The following is a 16,503-nucleotide window of genomic DNA, read 5'->3' on the forward strand; positions in this document are numbered from 1 at the left end:
CTGAGTCACATGACACCGGGGAGGAGGTGGCTAATTGGGCCCAATTTAGACATTTCCACTTAGGGGTGAACTCACTTTTGTTGCCAGCGATTCAGACATTAATGGCTGTGTGTTGAGTTATTTTGAGAGCACAGCAAATTTACACTGTTATACAAGCTGTACACTCACTACTTTACATTGTAGCAAAGGGTAGTTTTTTTTTGTGTTGTCTCATGAAAAGGTATAATAGAATATTTACAAATTACTAATTTACTAAGTAAAGATTCCCTTGCAAAATGACTGGACTATTTTCTTTTAGTAAACCAACCCATGCATCGTCAGTTTGATGCAGTTTCATTCTAAGTACTGTATTTGGAAATAAGTCCAACTGTAGATTCCTATCTTACCCAACTGTAAGTATTAGAAACCAACTGGTTTCCATCTGTAGGTTACTTTAGAAAATGATAGTAAGAACTGTATTGGCTAGTCCACTTTATTGCAATTATTTAGAAACAAGTCCTTTTACTGCTTGTTATATTTTTTCGGTTTGTGCATTTCATTTTCTAAATACACTTACGGTATGACTTTAATGTCTTCTTTTCCATGCAAAATGTAGTCAATAACCTTATAAAATACGATTTCCTAAAAATAAAACACAGGCATAGATATTTATGACATGGGTGTGGGGATACTGCAGATATAATAGATAGATAGATAGATAGATAGATAGATAGATAGATAGATAGATAGATAGATAGATAGATAGATAGATAGATAGATAGATAGATAGATGTCATCCATACAAAGACTACTGCAATAGAGTTTTTTGTTACCCTTCCATCTGGAGTACGGGGCCCGTTGTATGGAGGAACCTCTCCCATCAGCACTGGCCACAAGTCAAAGAATTCCTAAAACAGAAAAATACACTTTAAAGATAAAGGCACAAGTATACCAAATATATTATTTAAAGCTCTTAAAACAGCATAAAAGCATATCTAAAACCATCTTTTTTTTTTTTGGATAGAGCAATAAAAATGTCCCAGGGATTCTAACCATTCTTTATTCAAACCAAAAAATATGTCTGTTAACCACTTCCGGACCAGTGACGTACCCATTTGTTACTGGGTGGGCTTCAGCTGGTTATACCGGGATGATGCCTGCAGCTGCAGGCATCACCCGGTACCGTTTTTTAGAGCTGGCAGTTGGCTCTCTTGTAAAAGCAATCCTAGCAGCTAACTAGCCGCTAAACTGCTTTCACAAGCAGCGGGAGGGGTCACCCCCCCTCCTGCCACCTTCTGCAGCTTGCTCTGGCTCTTCCATCCCACCGGGAGACCTGAGCGACCAGACATCGGATTTGATTGGCTCTCCACTATGGTAACCCAGAAGTGATGACTTGACATCACTTCTGGTTCACACGAATGTCAATGGCGCCATTTTTAATATATGGAAAGCATTCAAAAACACCAATCTTGGTGTTTTGAATACTTTTAAGGACAGAGGAAGGATCTGGGGTCTTATATAAAGAGTACCTGTCACATGCCTATTGCTGTCACAAGGATGTTTACATTCCTTAGAACAGCAATAAAAGTGCTTAAATTTTTTTTTGAAAGCAATAGTGCAAAAATAATAAAATGTATAATTAAAATAAGTAAAATTTAAAGTGCCCCAGCCCCCCCATGCTCACATGCAAAAGCGAACATGCGCAATTGTCTCACACATGTGAGGTATCTCCAGGAGTGTCATATAATGGGCAGTAATTATAGCATCAGTCCTCCTCTGTACATCTAAAGTGGTAACCTGTAAAGGCTTTTAACCTCCCTGGCGGTACGATTATTTCGGATTTTAGGTGCTAAAAGCGGTACCATTATTTTGCATGAAAATTTGGCGTTTTATATTGTAGTCCTGCAATTCTTAGGAATAACTCTCTTAAATCTGTCCAAACCAGAGTCTAGCAGACATCCCGGGTATGATAAAGTTTGAAAAATTAAATCATAAATTATAATATAATAAATAATTATAAATAATTGTACCAAATAATAATATAACAATAATAAAAATTATTCAAAAATGTAATCAAATCAAAAACACTGAAATTTGCTCAGTTGCAGAATTGTCACTGTCATTACTTTTCAGTATTTGATGACGGATCTCCCCACAAATCGCTATCGCTCAATTCTGCGAGTGATTCTAATTTATTATCGCTGTTTTCTAGCTGGTCTAAAATCATTTTTGATGTACAGTGACAGTTTTGGTTGCTATGGACAATCTCCAGTTTCCAGGCATAAAGAACAGTTTTTATTATATAAAACTGCATGCAGAGCACTGGGCAGACCACTAGGGACAACGGGGATGTGAAATATTTACATACAGCAATGTAATCTGTAAGATTACATTATACTGTATGTATACTGTTTGTTTCACTTTTTGAATTTGGCGCCGATCTCCGTGCCCGTGCGTCGCAACGCTCGCAGGGCACGGAGATCGGGTCCGTGATAGATCGAGCGAGACACGGCTCACTCGTACAGCGGGGAGACAACGCTGGATCCGAAGGAGAAGGTAAGTAAACCTCCTCCTGGATCCAGCGACGCTGTCCCGAGTCTGACTCGGGGATACCGCTCTTGGTATAAAAAATCCACCCCGAGTCAGACTCGGGAATACCGTCAGGGGGGTTAAAGTGTTGCCTATGGATAGTAAAATTTACATTGTTTGACGCTGTTGCATGGGTTTGCGCAATTTTAAAACGTGACATGTTTGGTATCTAACTATTTGGCATAACATCATCTTTTATACCTTACAAAAAACGGGTTATATATTGCATTTTTCTGCATTGAAATTCTAAAAAGTGTATTTTTTTCCCCAAAATAATTGCGTTTGAAAAATTGCTGCGCAAATACTTTATCAAAAATAAACAGTGTCGCGCTATCTTCAAAATTCCTATCTATACAGCTGAAAAAGTGCTAAGTGCAAATAATCACAAATAAACTAAATGTAATAAGATTCTAATATATTACTAGAAAAAGTGAAAAGGGAAAAAACAAACCTTCCAGAAATATTCCACTACTCTTTCAGATTATATATGTGTGATTGCAAACACGTAAGAATCACTAATTATCAGGTAAAAAAGTGCAATGTGCCAAAAAAAATAATTAACTAAGTGTATATTCAGTGAATTAATTAATTATCAACACCCTGAAATGAATATATATGAATTAGGGATAAATGTCCAAAATAGGACAATTTTGGACATTTTTCCCTAATTCATATATATTATTATTTTAATTTTTTTGGAACATTGCACTTTTTCACCTGATAATTAATGATACTTATGTGTTTGCAATCACACGTGTATAATCTGAAGGAGTAGTAGAATATTTCTGATAGGTTTGTTTTTTCCCTTTTTCTAGTAATATATTAGAATCTTATTACATTTAGTTTATTTACGATTATTGGCACTTAGCACTTTTTTAGCTGTATAGGTAGGAATTTTGAAGATAGCGCAACACTATTTTTTTTTGATACTTAAAATTTCTTGGGTGACTGACCTTTTTGGAGTGTTTGCAGTTGTTTTCTATAGAGGTATAATTTTCTCACGGACCATCCACATTTGCGCTTGAGTAATTTTTGTTTTGATTTATGTGCAAATACTGTGTGACATAAAAAATTGCAAAATCCACCAATTTATTTTCTAGAGCTTCTGCTTTAACCACTTCAGCCCCGGAAGGATTTACCCCCTTCCTGACCGTTTTTGCAATATGGCACTGCCTCGCTTTAACTGACAATTGTGTGGTTGTGCGACGCTGTAACCAAACAAAATTGATGTCCTTTTTTAGTTTTTCCCACAAATAGAGCTTTCTTTTGGTGGTATTTGATCATGTCTGCGGTTTTTATTTTTTGCGCTATAAACAAAAAAAGCGTAAATTTTGAAAAAAAATACAATATTTTGTACTTTTTGCTATAATAAATATCCCCATTTTTTTTTATTTTTTTTTAAAAGCTATTTTTTTCTCAGTTTAAGCTGATATGTATTCTTCTCCATATTTTTGGTAATAAAAGTTTCAAAAAGCATATATTGATTGGTTTGTGCAAAAGTTATAGTGTCTACAAAATAAGGGATAGATTTATGGCATTTTTATTATATATTTATTTTACTAGTAATGGCGGCGATCTACGATCTTTATCAAGACTGTGATATTGCGGGGGACACATCAGACACTTTTGACACATTTTTTGTGTCAATTGACAATTATACAGCGATCAGTGCTATAAAAATGCACTGATTACTGTATAAATGCCACTGGCAGGTAAGGGGTTAAAAATAGGGGGCGATCAAGGGCTTAAATGTGTTCTCTAGGTGTGTACTCACGATCTGTCACTCCTCACAAAACAGAACAGGGATTTGTGTGTTTACATATACACACACACGTCTCTGTTCTGCCTCTCGTGCCCGCGATCGCTCATGGCCGGCAGTTATCACGTGCGCCCACTATCCCACTTAAAGGAGCCGACATATAGCTACGACGGCTCACGGGATTGTGCCGAACTGCCGCAGTATGACCGCGGCTGGTCGGCAAGCGCTTAAAAATATATAATGTTTGGGGGTTCTAAGTATTTCTAGCAAAAAATACTAATTGTTGTTACATGTATACAAAAAGTGCTAGAAAAGGCCTGGTCTAGAAGTGGGTAACTAGTAAATAAGAAAAGAAAGACAAGATGACAATTACCCTACCATTATTGTTGTTTTAGTTTAGTCATGTGATGGTTAAGAAATGTATACTACTGGTAATATTGTTCACATACTTTTATTTTAAAATGCACATACTTTACTTTAAAATGCAATATATGTTATAGATGTACTAGACATTTAATATTACTCTATACCTCTTCTGTTATTAGTACAGTACCTTTTCTTTTGTCATATCTAGAAGACCAACAGAATATCTGTCACAGTTTAAATAACCTCTCACTGTGTAAAGGGCCTTGTGGAATTGCCTTTCAATGTCTGTCAACTCTTCAAAGACTTTGTTTGCTGACCATAATAATACCTAGGGATGAATACAAAATCATTCAGTCTATTACACAAAAACACCAGCAAAAAGCAAAACACCTAATCAATAGAAATGGCATAAATACGTTTTCAAAACAAAATACTATACTTGTGTACTCAAGCAGCACATAAAATATAACAATAAATAATTAAAAGAAAATTTTAATTTTCAGTAAGGAAAAATATATAATACGTATGATTGCTGAACTAGCCAATTTTTATATTAAGTTTGAACTCCAGGAAATCAGCTAAATACACTGCTAAAATACAGTTGTGCTGGTAAGTTTACATCCCTGGCAGAATTTATGATTTCTTGACCATTTTTCAGAGAATATGAATGATTACACAAAAACTTTTCTTTTACTCATGGTTAGTGTTTGGCTGAAGCCATTTATTATCAATCAACTGTTTTTACTCTTTTGAAATCATAATCACAACAGAGGCTACCCAAATGACCCTGATCAAATTTTACATACCCTGGTGATTTTGGTCTGATAATATGCACAGAAGTTGACCAAAGGGGTTTAAATGGCTATTAAAGGTAACCATCCTCACTTGTGATCTGTTTGCTTGTAATTAGTGTGTGTCTATAAAAGGTCAATGAGTTTCTGGACTCCTGACAGATCTTTGCATCTTTCATCCAGTGCTGCGGTGACGTTTCTAGATTCTGAGTCATGGGGAAAGCAAAAGAATTGTCAAAGGATCTGCGGGAAAAGGTAGTTGAACTGTATAAAACAGGAAAGGGATATAAAAAGATATCCAAGGAACGGAGAATGCCAATCAGCAGTGTGCAAACTCTAATCAAGAAGTGGAAAATTATGGGTTCTGTTGAAACCAAACCACGGCCAAGTAGACCAGCTAAAATTTTCGGGATGCAAAGAAAAACCCACAAATAAATTCTGGTGAAATACAGGACTCTCTGAAACATTTGGTGTGGCTGTTTCAAGATGCACAATAAGGAGGCCCTTGAAGGAAGATGGGGTGCATGGTCAAGTCACCAGAAGAAAGCCATTACTATGCAAATGCCACAAATTATCTCGCTTACAACACACCAAACAGCACAGAGAAAGCCTCAAACCTTCTGGCACAGTCATTTGGAGTGATGAGACCAAATTTGAGCTTTTTGGCCACAACCATAAATTCTACATTTGGAGAAGAGTCAACAAGGCCTATGATGAAAGGTACACCGTTCCTACTGTGAAACAAGGAGGTGGATCGCTGATGTTTTGGGGATGTGTGAGCTATAAAGGCACAGGAAATTTGGTCAAAATTGATGGCAAGTATGTTATTAAAAAATACTGGAGGAACATTTGCATCCATCAGCCAGGAAGCTGCACATGGGACTTACTTGGATATTCCAACATGACGATCCAAAACACAAGGCCAAATCGACCTGTCATTGGCTACAGCAGAATAAAGTGAAGGTTCTGGAGTGGCCATCTCAGTCTCCTGACCTCAATATCATTGAACCCCTCTAGGGAGATCTCAAACGTGCAGTTTATGCAAGACTTTGCTGGAATTGGATGCTTTTTGCCAAGAGGAATGGGCCGCTTTACCATCTGAGAAGATAAAGAGCCTCATTCACAAATATTACAAAAGACTTCAAGCTGTCATTGATGTTAAAGGGGGCAATACACGGTATTAAGACCTGGGTTATGTAAACTTTTGATCAGATTCATTTGGCTAGTCTTTGTTCTGATTATGATTTAAAAAGAGTAACCACAGTTGATTGATAATACATTTCTTCAGCCAAACACTAAACATGAGTGAAAGTAAAGTTTTTGTGTTATCATTCAAATTCTCTGAAAAATGGCTAAGAAATCATAAATTCTGCCCGGGTATGTAAACTTATGAGGACAACTGTATATAATGTACATATGTGCCATCCACTTAATACCAGCATTTCAACAGACCTCCATTACTATCCATTATGATATATAGTATGTACTCCAAATTTTGGAGGCTCTCACAATGTATAGAGTTAGGAATGCAGTACACTAGGGTGTTATAAAGTGACCTTGCAGCTTACGCACATATTTGCAATAGTGTGCAAATTAAACCACTGGTTTTAAAAAGGAATTCCAACCTGGGTGAAAAAAAAAATAAAAGTCAGCAGCTACAAATACTGTAGCTGCTGACTTTTAAAATTAGGACACTGAGGCCGCGTACACACACGGGGACTGTTCGCCCAACTTTGTCCGCTGAACAGTGTTTCGGCGGACAGTCCGCCCGTGTGTGGGCTTTCAGCGGACAGTTTCAGCGAACAGTTTGCTGAACAAGGTTTTTCGGAATTTCCGAAAAACTGTCCGCTGAAACTTGGTTTCAGCGAACAGTCCCCTCGTGTGTAGGCTTGTTCGTCAAACTAAGTTCCGCGCATGCTCAGAAAGGGTTTACACGCCGAAAGTTGTAATGCAGTGTATAGGACGTTGTATTTTCCGTCCCGTCGTACGTGCCGTTCACGTCATCGCGCACGGTTTCAGCAAACTGTTCGTTCGTCGTGTGTGGGCAAGTCCGTCCATGCTAATTTTGAGCGGACTGTTTGCTGAAACTGTTTGACGGACAAAGTTGAGCGAACAGTCCCCGCGTGTGTACGCGGCCTTACCTGTCTAGGGAGCCCGCGATGTCGGCACCCCAGACAATCTTCGGATCGACTCCCGGGTGCTGCCGCCGCCATTCCTGGTAAGGGAACCCAGTAGTGAAGCCTTTTGGCGCATGATATTGCGCATGCATGAAACAAGCTGCGCTTTATAATTGGCCCAGTGGCGGGGAAGGAGGAGGGTGGCTGAACTTCCGGGAGATTGGGCTGTGACCCGTCTCTGGAAGTGGGGTAGGGAACCTGTCAAAAATAGGTCCCCGTTCCCCCCCGACCCCTGAAAAGTGGCAAATGTGGCACCAGAAGGTGGGAGGAAGCGTATAAAGGAGAGTTCCACTTTTGGGTGGAATGTTGCTTTAACGAGAACTGTTAGATAGGACAATTCGGTTTGTTGCAGGCTAGTTGATAAGTGAGCTGAAACATTTTCTTTGTTGTTTTTTGACATAAATGTGTCATAAATGTGTAAAAAAATAACACCCCTTCCCCTGTGCTCACATGGTACATTCGAAAGCATACATAGGTCCCCCACACAAATGTAAATGGTGATCCCACCACAGCATCACACATGTGAGGTATTGCTGTGATGCAAAGTGAGAGCACTAATTGTAGCAATGGACCTGCTGTTTAACTCTAAACTGGTAAGCTGTAAAGGCTTTTAAAGTGTTGCCTATGGAGATTTTTAGGTACTGTAGTTTGTTGGCGATCCACGGGTGTGCAGAATTTTAAAGTATGACATGTTAGGTATCTATTTACTTGGTGTAACATCTTTTCTTCATTTTTTTTATGAATATTAACCCTTGTACACACGGTCGGACATTCCGACGGAAAATGTCCGATCGGACCATGTTGTCGGATAATCCGACCGTGTGTGGGCTCCATCGGACTTTTTCCGTCGAAATGTCCGACCAACAAAGTTTGAGAGCTGGATATAAATTTTTCCGACAACATGATCCAATCAAAATTTTTAGAGAATTCCAATCGGACAAAGTGGCATGCATGGTCAGATCAAAGTACGAGAGTAAAGCTATTGGCTACTAGGCTGAACGTAGTCCCGTCGGAATGAACGAATGTCATTACGATCCGAACGATCAAATTTTCCGACAACTTTGTCCAACCATGTGTATGCAACACCAGTTTCAGACAAAATCCGTTGGAATTTCCGACTGTGTGTACAAGGGCTTAGTGTTTTTTTGTGCACTAAAATTCATTACAATTATTTTGTTACAAAAAAATTGTGTTTGGGAGTTCTAAGTAATTATCTAGTAAAAAAAAATGCTGATTTGTACATGTATGTAAGAAGTGTCAGAATTGGCTTTAGCAGCAAGTGGTTAATAGCAGAGCATGCAGTGTGTCACATTACCACCAATGTAAATATAATTTATAAGATAGCAAATATTTTTAGCTACTTTACCTGACCTCGACGTGTCTCACAGTTATGGAGATAACTAAGGTGATAGATTTTCAGGTTTAAGGAGGCAAAATTTAAATATTTCAAAAACACCTGTAATTAAAAAAAATACACATTTTGAGTAAGTTTAACATAAACTTGCAACTTTTATTATGTTGGGTGCTTTTATAAAACATTTTATACAACATTTGCACAGCTTTCAGCAGGGATTTACACATTTTTCTAATCAAATCCAGTTAGAAAAACATGTGCATCTTTGGTGAATTTTGTGTAGATCTTGTGTTAAAACCTTTATAAATATACCCCTACTGTATATGCTGTATTCCATTATTACTTGCTAAAAGAAATTAAACACTGTTGCTGCTAGGGAACCCCAGGCATCACACCTACCTACACCTACAGCAATTCCAAATCGCCAACTTTGTCCAGGCCACCAAGAATGCCCATTTGTATAAAAACACAGATACAAAGAATAATGGCAGCAGCTGTGGCATGTTATTTTTGTGCTTTTTTTTCCCACTTAAAACCTGTGATCATTGCCACAACGTTCTGCAGACTGCCCCTTCATTCCATTAGTATGAAGGAAAATGTAAAATGTCAAATGTATGGAAAAAATAAACCAATCAGTGCTTAAACCTCATCCACTAATTAGCGTTATCTGAATTCCTGAAGATGTGGTGCTAACACCTGCTCTGAATATCTTCTATATGTGTTGCAATGCCCTGCCTTTATAATACACACTGTTTTAGACTGATATCTGCCTACATTAATGTAAAGTAGCATGTAAAAAAAAGCTGGCTGGAATTGACCTGGCAATGATAGAATTTGGATCTGCTTGCCAAGTCATTACGGGAACCAGTGAATTTTTTACAGTGAAATAGCTGTGGTCATTCAAATTCCTGAGAATGGACTAATTATCTAATTGTATGTGTGCCCAATTAGACATTCTGTAACTGCAGCCAATTTTTTTTTCCAGTAAGGTGGACACACAAGGACTGAATCGTAATATACCATACTTAAAGTGTCACTCTGAACTTTTTGGTCTTAAGGCCCGTAGACACGATCGGACATTTTGAAAACAAACATGCAAATTAGCTGTTTTAAGGCAACATCCGTGTGCTCCATCTGACTTTTGTTGGCTGTGTGAATGGACAAACTTTTCGACAACATAAGTCCGATGGAGCATAGTCCGATCGCGTGTACAGACACAATACAGAAGTTAACCAAAGGTGGCAGTAAAGAGTGAAAGTTGGTGAAAGTTGGCTGAAAAAGTCCAATCGTGTGTATGCTTAACAAGTTCAGGGCCAAAGCCCTTTGTACAAAAGTCCATGGGAAAGTTTATACAAAGTCCGACCGTGTGTATGAGGCTTTAGAAGGTTTAATGTTGTGTTTGAATTAAAGTGCTGTATAAGGCTGTGCATATACCTGACGACATTGTTGGGAATTGTGCATCTTAAGGCCCATACACATGATTGGACTTTTTGACAACAAACATGCAAATTAGCTGTTTTAAGGCAACATCTGACCGTGTGTATGCTCCATCAGACATACTTTTTCAGTTTTCATTTGACTTTTGTTGGCTGTGCAAACGGACAAACTTTCCGGCAACAAAAGTCCAGAACCACAGGACTTTTGTACAAAGTACAAACATGCATGCTCAGAACCAATGCAAAAGATCATACAACAATACAGAAGTTGACAGGTGGCGGTAAAGAGCAGAAAAACCACGTGAGTTGGTGAAAGTTGGCTGAAAAAGTCCTGCCGTGTGTATGCAATACAAGTTCACAGCCAATGCCCTTTGTACAAAAATCCACGGGAAAGTTTGTACAAAGTCCGATCGTGTGTATGAGGCTTAGTCCTGGATGTATGTTTTTAGTAGTAGAGCATGGAAGGCAGCATGGACAAGTTTAAAGCCCCATACACACCATCAGATTTTCTGCTGATTTCTTTCCTTCAGATTTACCAAAACCATATAATATGAGGTCCAACCTTAGGAGTTTCAATGTGTATGCAATCAGGCAGTCCCTTGCACTACATGGTTTTTCATAAATCTGAAGACAAAAATCATCAAAAAATCTGATAGTGTGTATGGGGCTTTAGGAATCTTTTTAGCAATCTGTTAAGTGAGATTCCAATGTACAAGTGATTGTGTGGCGTATTTATAACTTCTATTGTATTTTGCAGCTTTTATATACACCCTTTTATAATGAAATAAATGTAAGATTAGCCATTCAGAGAGGGAAAAGGTTTATGGCAGAATATGTTTTTAATAAAGTTACAGATTGTGTAATTGGGTACACATACAATGAATGACATAGAAAAAAACTTCCTGAATTTGTGGGACTATAGCAATTTCACTCACTGCCGCTGCAGCATGTTTAACAATGTTCCCATCTCCCAATACTTACACCCAGAGGAGGAAGAGGGGCATGCCACCACTACCCTGTCCCCACAAATGGAGGTAGGTGCACGGCAACAAAAGGATTACTGGGGGTTTTGGGCTAAGAGAAGGATGTGTCTTGTAGTTAAGGTTTTAGAGGAGTTTGATGCTGGGGCTAATGGTATAAGAAGACAGTGGCAGGAGATACTGGAGAAAGAATCTAGCCATTAGTGTTTAAACAATATACATAGCCTATTAAACAGTATTATATATTTTTTATTGATTTGTATTTTACATTTGATTCTGAGCATTATCCTTTAAGCCCCTCCTTCTTTTAGAATCAAATTCTGTTCAGAGCGCAAAACACACTGTGATTGGCCCTGTCCCTACTCTACCTCTAATCTTAGGAATTCTGATTTCCAAAGGTTCCCAGGTATGATATACTACATTTCCAAAGTAAAAACAAGTGCTTTAAATCAGACAGTAACCGGGGATCTGTCTGATTTGAAGTGCTTGTTTTACTTTGGAAATGTAAGTGCAATTCTTATGTTTACATAATAAATATTCCTTACGGAATTACGCTATGTGCCCTGTTCTTCCTCTCTTTTCTCCTCCTGGTTGGGTTAACTTGCCCATTTATTAACCTGCTATTTGACCCGTCAGGTGTATACCTGTATGAGTCCATTCTTTCTGGTGCTTCTGGTGGTGGATTTTTTATGTTACTTTCGTCACACTTGGATGTTCACTCAGGATTTTTGTGACTGTCATTCACCTATTTTTTGGACTTTACTTTTTTGGAATACATTGGGACTTGCTTGTGTCGTTTTATGTTTATATTTTGGACATTACTTTTGTCATAGGATTATATGTTAATATATAATTTCACATTGATTACTAATTTTCTTCACATGTCAATTTTACTTTTGATATTGATTATTATTTGTCTAGCACTGCACATTTTCCATATTTATTTCAGTCCATCACCTTTACCCTCAGCTTCTTTAGCAAGGCAGTGGTTGGCTTGGAGGTGTGTTTGGGGTTGTTATCATGTTGGAATATTGCCCTGCGGCCCAGACCCCGAAGGGAGGAGATCATGCTCTGCTTCAGTATGTCACAGTACATGTTGGCATTCATGGTTCCCTCAATGAACTGTAGCTCCGCAGTGCCGGCAGCGCTCATGCAGCCCCAGACCATGACACTCCCACCACCATGCTTGACTGTAGGCACACTTGTCTTTGAACTCCTCACCTGGTTGCCCCCACACACGCTTGTCACCATCTGAACCAAATAAGTTTATCTTGGTCTCATCAGACCACAGGACATGGTTCCAGTAATCTATTTCCGTAGTCTGCTTGTCTTCAACAAACTGTTTGCGGGTTTTCTTGTGCATCATCTTTAGAAGAGGCTTCCTTCTGGGATGACAGCCATGCAGACCAATATGATGCAGTGTGCAGCGTATGGTCTGAGCACTGACAGGCTGACCCCCCCCCCCCCACCCCTTTAACTTCTGCAGCAATGCTGGCAGCACTCATACGTCTATTTATCAAAGACAACCTCTGGATATGACACCGAGCACGTGCACTCAACTTCTTCAGTCGACCATGACGGGGCCTGTTCTGAGTGGAACCTGTCCTGTTAATGTTAAACCGCTGTACGGTCTTGGCCACCATGCTGCAGCTTAGGTTCAGGGTCTTAGCAATCTTCTTATAGCCTAGGCCATCTTTATGTAGAGCAACAATTCTTTTTTTCAGATCCTCAGAGAGTTCTTTGCCATGAGGTGCCATGTTGAACTTCCAGTGACCAGTATGAGAGAGTGAGAGCGATAACACCAAATTTATCACACCTGCTCCTCATTCACACCTGACACCTTGTAACACTAATGAGTCACATGAAATCGGGGAGAGAAAATGGCTAATTGGGTCCAATTTATTTAGAAATTAATGGCTGTGTGTTGAGTTATTTTGAGGGGACAGCAAATTTACTCTGTTATACAAGCTGTACACTCACTACTTTACATTGTAGCAAAGATTAATTTCTTCAGTGTTGTCACATGAAAATATAGAATAAAATAGTTTCAAAAAGTGAGGGGTGTACTCATTTTTGTGAGATACTATATACCCCCTTTCTGCCCATGCCAATTTTCAGCTTTCAGCGCTGTCGCGTTTTGAATGATAATTGCGCAGTCATACAACACTGTACCCAAACAAAATTTAGGAAACAGGTAATTTTTCTCCATCACTGATGTGCACTGATGGGAACTGATAGGCTGCACTTATGGGCACTGATAGGCACTGATTCTGCAATGTGACCTGTCACCACAAGATGAAAATTTGACATAATTGATGCTGATTGAGCATATGTCTCTTTAAAAAGACCAAGATAATTTATGTCATACGTCCTGACAAAGCGCATGGTCACATGTGTGAAACGCATTGACATAGGCAACGCCATCTCTGCCCTGTGCTCCACAGAAGTTATTCTCCTCATGCTGATCATGAGGAGAAAAAAAGCTAACAACTGGCACTGGCTAACAGCTGATCACGTGTGCGCTGTGATTGCCCTTTTACCCTGCTCTGTGATCAGCTGAGTCCAAAGGACTTGACAATCACAGAGTGAGCCACCCATGTGCCGCAGGGGGCACGCGAACAGTGAGATCAAGGGAGGACGTCTATTGACGCCTTCCTGGCATTGGAGGCCCGTGCTGTAGCGGTCTTTCAGCTATAGCCCAGGCGGAAAGTGGTTAATAGATGAAATTGATCTTGTTCTTGTTCCTTTAGTAAGTGGAAGCAACTACAGCAGGGGTAGGCAACCTTTTGAGCACAGTGTGCCGAAAAATGTTTTCAAAGAAATTGAAAACATTTCAAATGTGCCGATTTTATAACAAAAAATGTCAACTTCACACACTCAATCACGAAAAGGATTTTTTATAAAGTAAATGCTGTAAACTACTTTAGTAGTGAGAAATTACCATCCTGCACTCTCACGTCTCAGATCAGCCCCAATTCCTGCTCAGACCTCAGATCACTGTCTCTCCTTCTAATCTGCTTCACCACTGTACCCCCTGCTCATATGCCCCACCACTGTAACCCCCAGCTCATATGCCTCACCACTTTATCACCCTGCACATCTGCCCCACCACTGTATCACCCTGCACATCTGCTCCACCACTATAACCCCCTGCTCATCTGCCCCACCACTATAACCGCTGCTCATCTGCCCCACCACTGTAACGCCCTGCTCATCTGCCCCACCACTATAACTCCCTGCTCATCTGCCCCACCACTGTAACCCCCTGCTCACCTGCCCCACCACTGTAACCCCTGCTCATCTGCCCCACCACTATAACCCCCGGCTCATCTGCCCCATCAATGTACCCCCTTTCTCATCTGCCCTACCATTGTACCCCCTTTCTCATCTGCCCCACCAATGTACTCCCTTTCTCATCTGTTCCACCAATGTACCACCCTGCTCTTCTGTCCTACCACTGCACCATCCTGCTTTTCTGTCCCACCACTGTACCACCCTGCTTTTCTGTCCCACCACTGTAACCCCTGCTCATCAGCCCCACCAATGTTCCCCCTTTCCTATCTGCCCCACCACTGTACCTCCCTGCTCATCTGCTCCACCGCCATACCCCCTGCTCATCTGACCCACACCTGCAAACCCATGCTCATCTGCCCCATCACTGTAACCCGCTGCTCATCTGCCCCATCACTGTAACCCCCTGCTCATCTGCCCCACCACTGTAACCCCATGATCATCTGCCCCATCACTGTAACCCCCTGCTCATCTGCCCCATCACTGTAACTCCCTGCTCATCTGCCCCACCACTATAATGCCCTGCTCATCTGTCCCACCACTGTAACCCCCTGCTCATCTGACCCACCACTGTAACCCTTGCTCAGCTGCCCCACCACTATAACCCCCTGCTCATCTGCCCCACCACTGTAATCCCCTGCTCATCTACCCTACCACTGTAGCCCCCTGCTCATCTGCCCCACCACTGTAACCCCATGCTCATCTGCCCCATCACTGCAACCCCCAGCTCATCTGCCCCACCACTGTAACCCGTGCTCATCTGCCCCACCACAATAACCCCCTGCTCATCTGCCCCACCACTGTAACCCCCTGCTCATCTGCCTCACCAATGTACCCCCTTTCTCATCTGCCCCACCATCGTACCCCCTTTCTCATCTGCCCCACCAATGTATCCCCTTTCTCATCTGTCCCACCACTGCACTCTCTTGCTTTCCTGTCCCACCACTGTACCACCCTGCTCTTCTGTCCCACCACTGTAACCCCCTGCTTATCTGCCCCACCAATGTTCCCCCTTTCCCATCTGCCCCACCACTGTACCTCCCTGCACATCTGCTCCACCGCCATACCCCCTGCTTACCTGCCCCATCACTGTAACCCCATGCTCATCTGCCCCATCACTGTAGCCCCCTTTCTCATCTGTCCCACCAATGTACCACCCTGCTCTTCTGTCCCACCACTGTAACCCCCTGCTCATCTGCCTCACCAATGTTCCCCCTTTCCCATTTGCCCCACCACTGTACCTCCCTGCACATCTGCTCCACTGCCGTACCCCCATGCTCATCTGCCCCACCACTGTAACCCCATGCTCATCTGCCCCATCACTGTAACCCCCTGCTCATCTGCCCCATCACTGTAACTCCCTGCTCATCTGCCCCACCACTATAATCCCCTGCTTATCTGTCCCACCACTGTAACCCCCTGCTCATCTGACCCACCACTGTAACCCTTGCTCATCTGCCCCACCACTATAACCCCCTGCTCATCTGCCCCACCACTGTAACTCCCTGCTCATCTGCCCCACCAATGTACCCCCTTTCTCATCTGCCCCACCAATGTACCCCCTTTCTCATCTGCCCCACCATTGTACCCCCTTTCTCATCTGCCCCACCAACGCACCACCCTGCTCTTCTGTCCCACCACTGCACCATCCGCTCTTCTGTCCTAACACTGAACTTATCTACCCCATCACTATAACCTATTTTCTCATCTGCCCCACCACTGTAACCCCTGCTCATCTGCCCCACCACTATAAACCCCTGCTCATCTGGCCCACCAATGTA

General features: G+C 41.2%; 1 protein-coding gene across 1 annotated transcript in view; it reads right to left on the reverse strand.

The window, feature by feature from the left end:
* The window catches only part of LOC143974566 (rod cGMP-specific 3',5'-cyclic phosphodiesterase subunit beta-like), a 137,631-nt gene that overhangs the window by 85,889 nt on the left and 35,239 nt on the right, over nucleotides 1-16,503 (reverse strand). The window contains exons 3-6 of the mRNA XM_077476096.1: nucleotides 9,028-9,117; nucleotides 4,881-5,021; nucleotides 813-887; nucleotides 557-621 (exon numbers count right to left, since the gene is read on the reverse strand). Of these exons, the coding sequence (XP_077332222.1) occupies nucleotides 557-621; nucleotides 813-887; nucleotides 4,881-5,021; nucleotides 9,028-9,117 (371 nt within the window). The remainder of the gene's footprint in view (nucleotides 1-556; nucleotides 622-812; nucleotides 888-4,880; nucleotides 5,022-9,027; nucleotides 9,118-16,503) is intronic.

The sequence above is a fragment of the Lithobates pipiens genome, unplaced genomic scaffold (genome assembly GCF_037356315.1).
Source record: "Lithobates pipiens isolate NorthernLeopardFrog02 unplaced genomic scaffold, aLitPip1_a1.2 Scaffold_13, whole genome shotgun sequence".
Taxonomy (NCBI): Eukaryota; Metazoa; Chordata; class Amphibia; order Anura; family Ranidae; genus Lithobates; species Lithobates pipiens.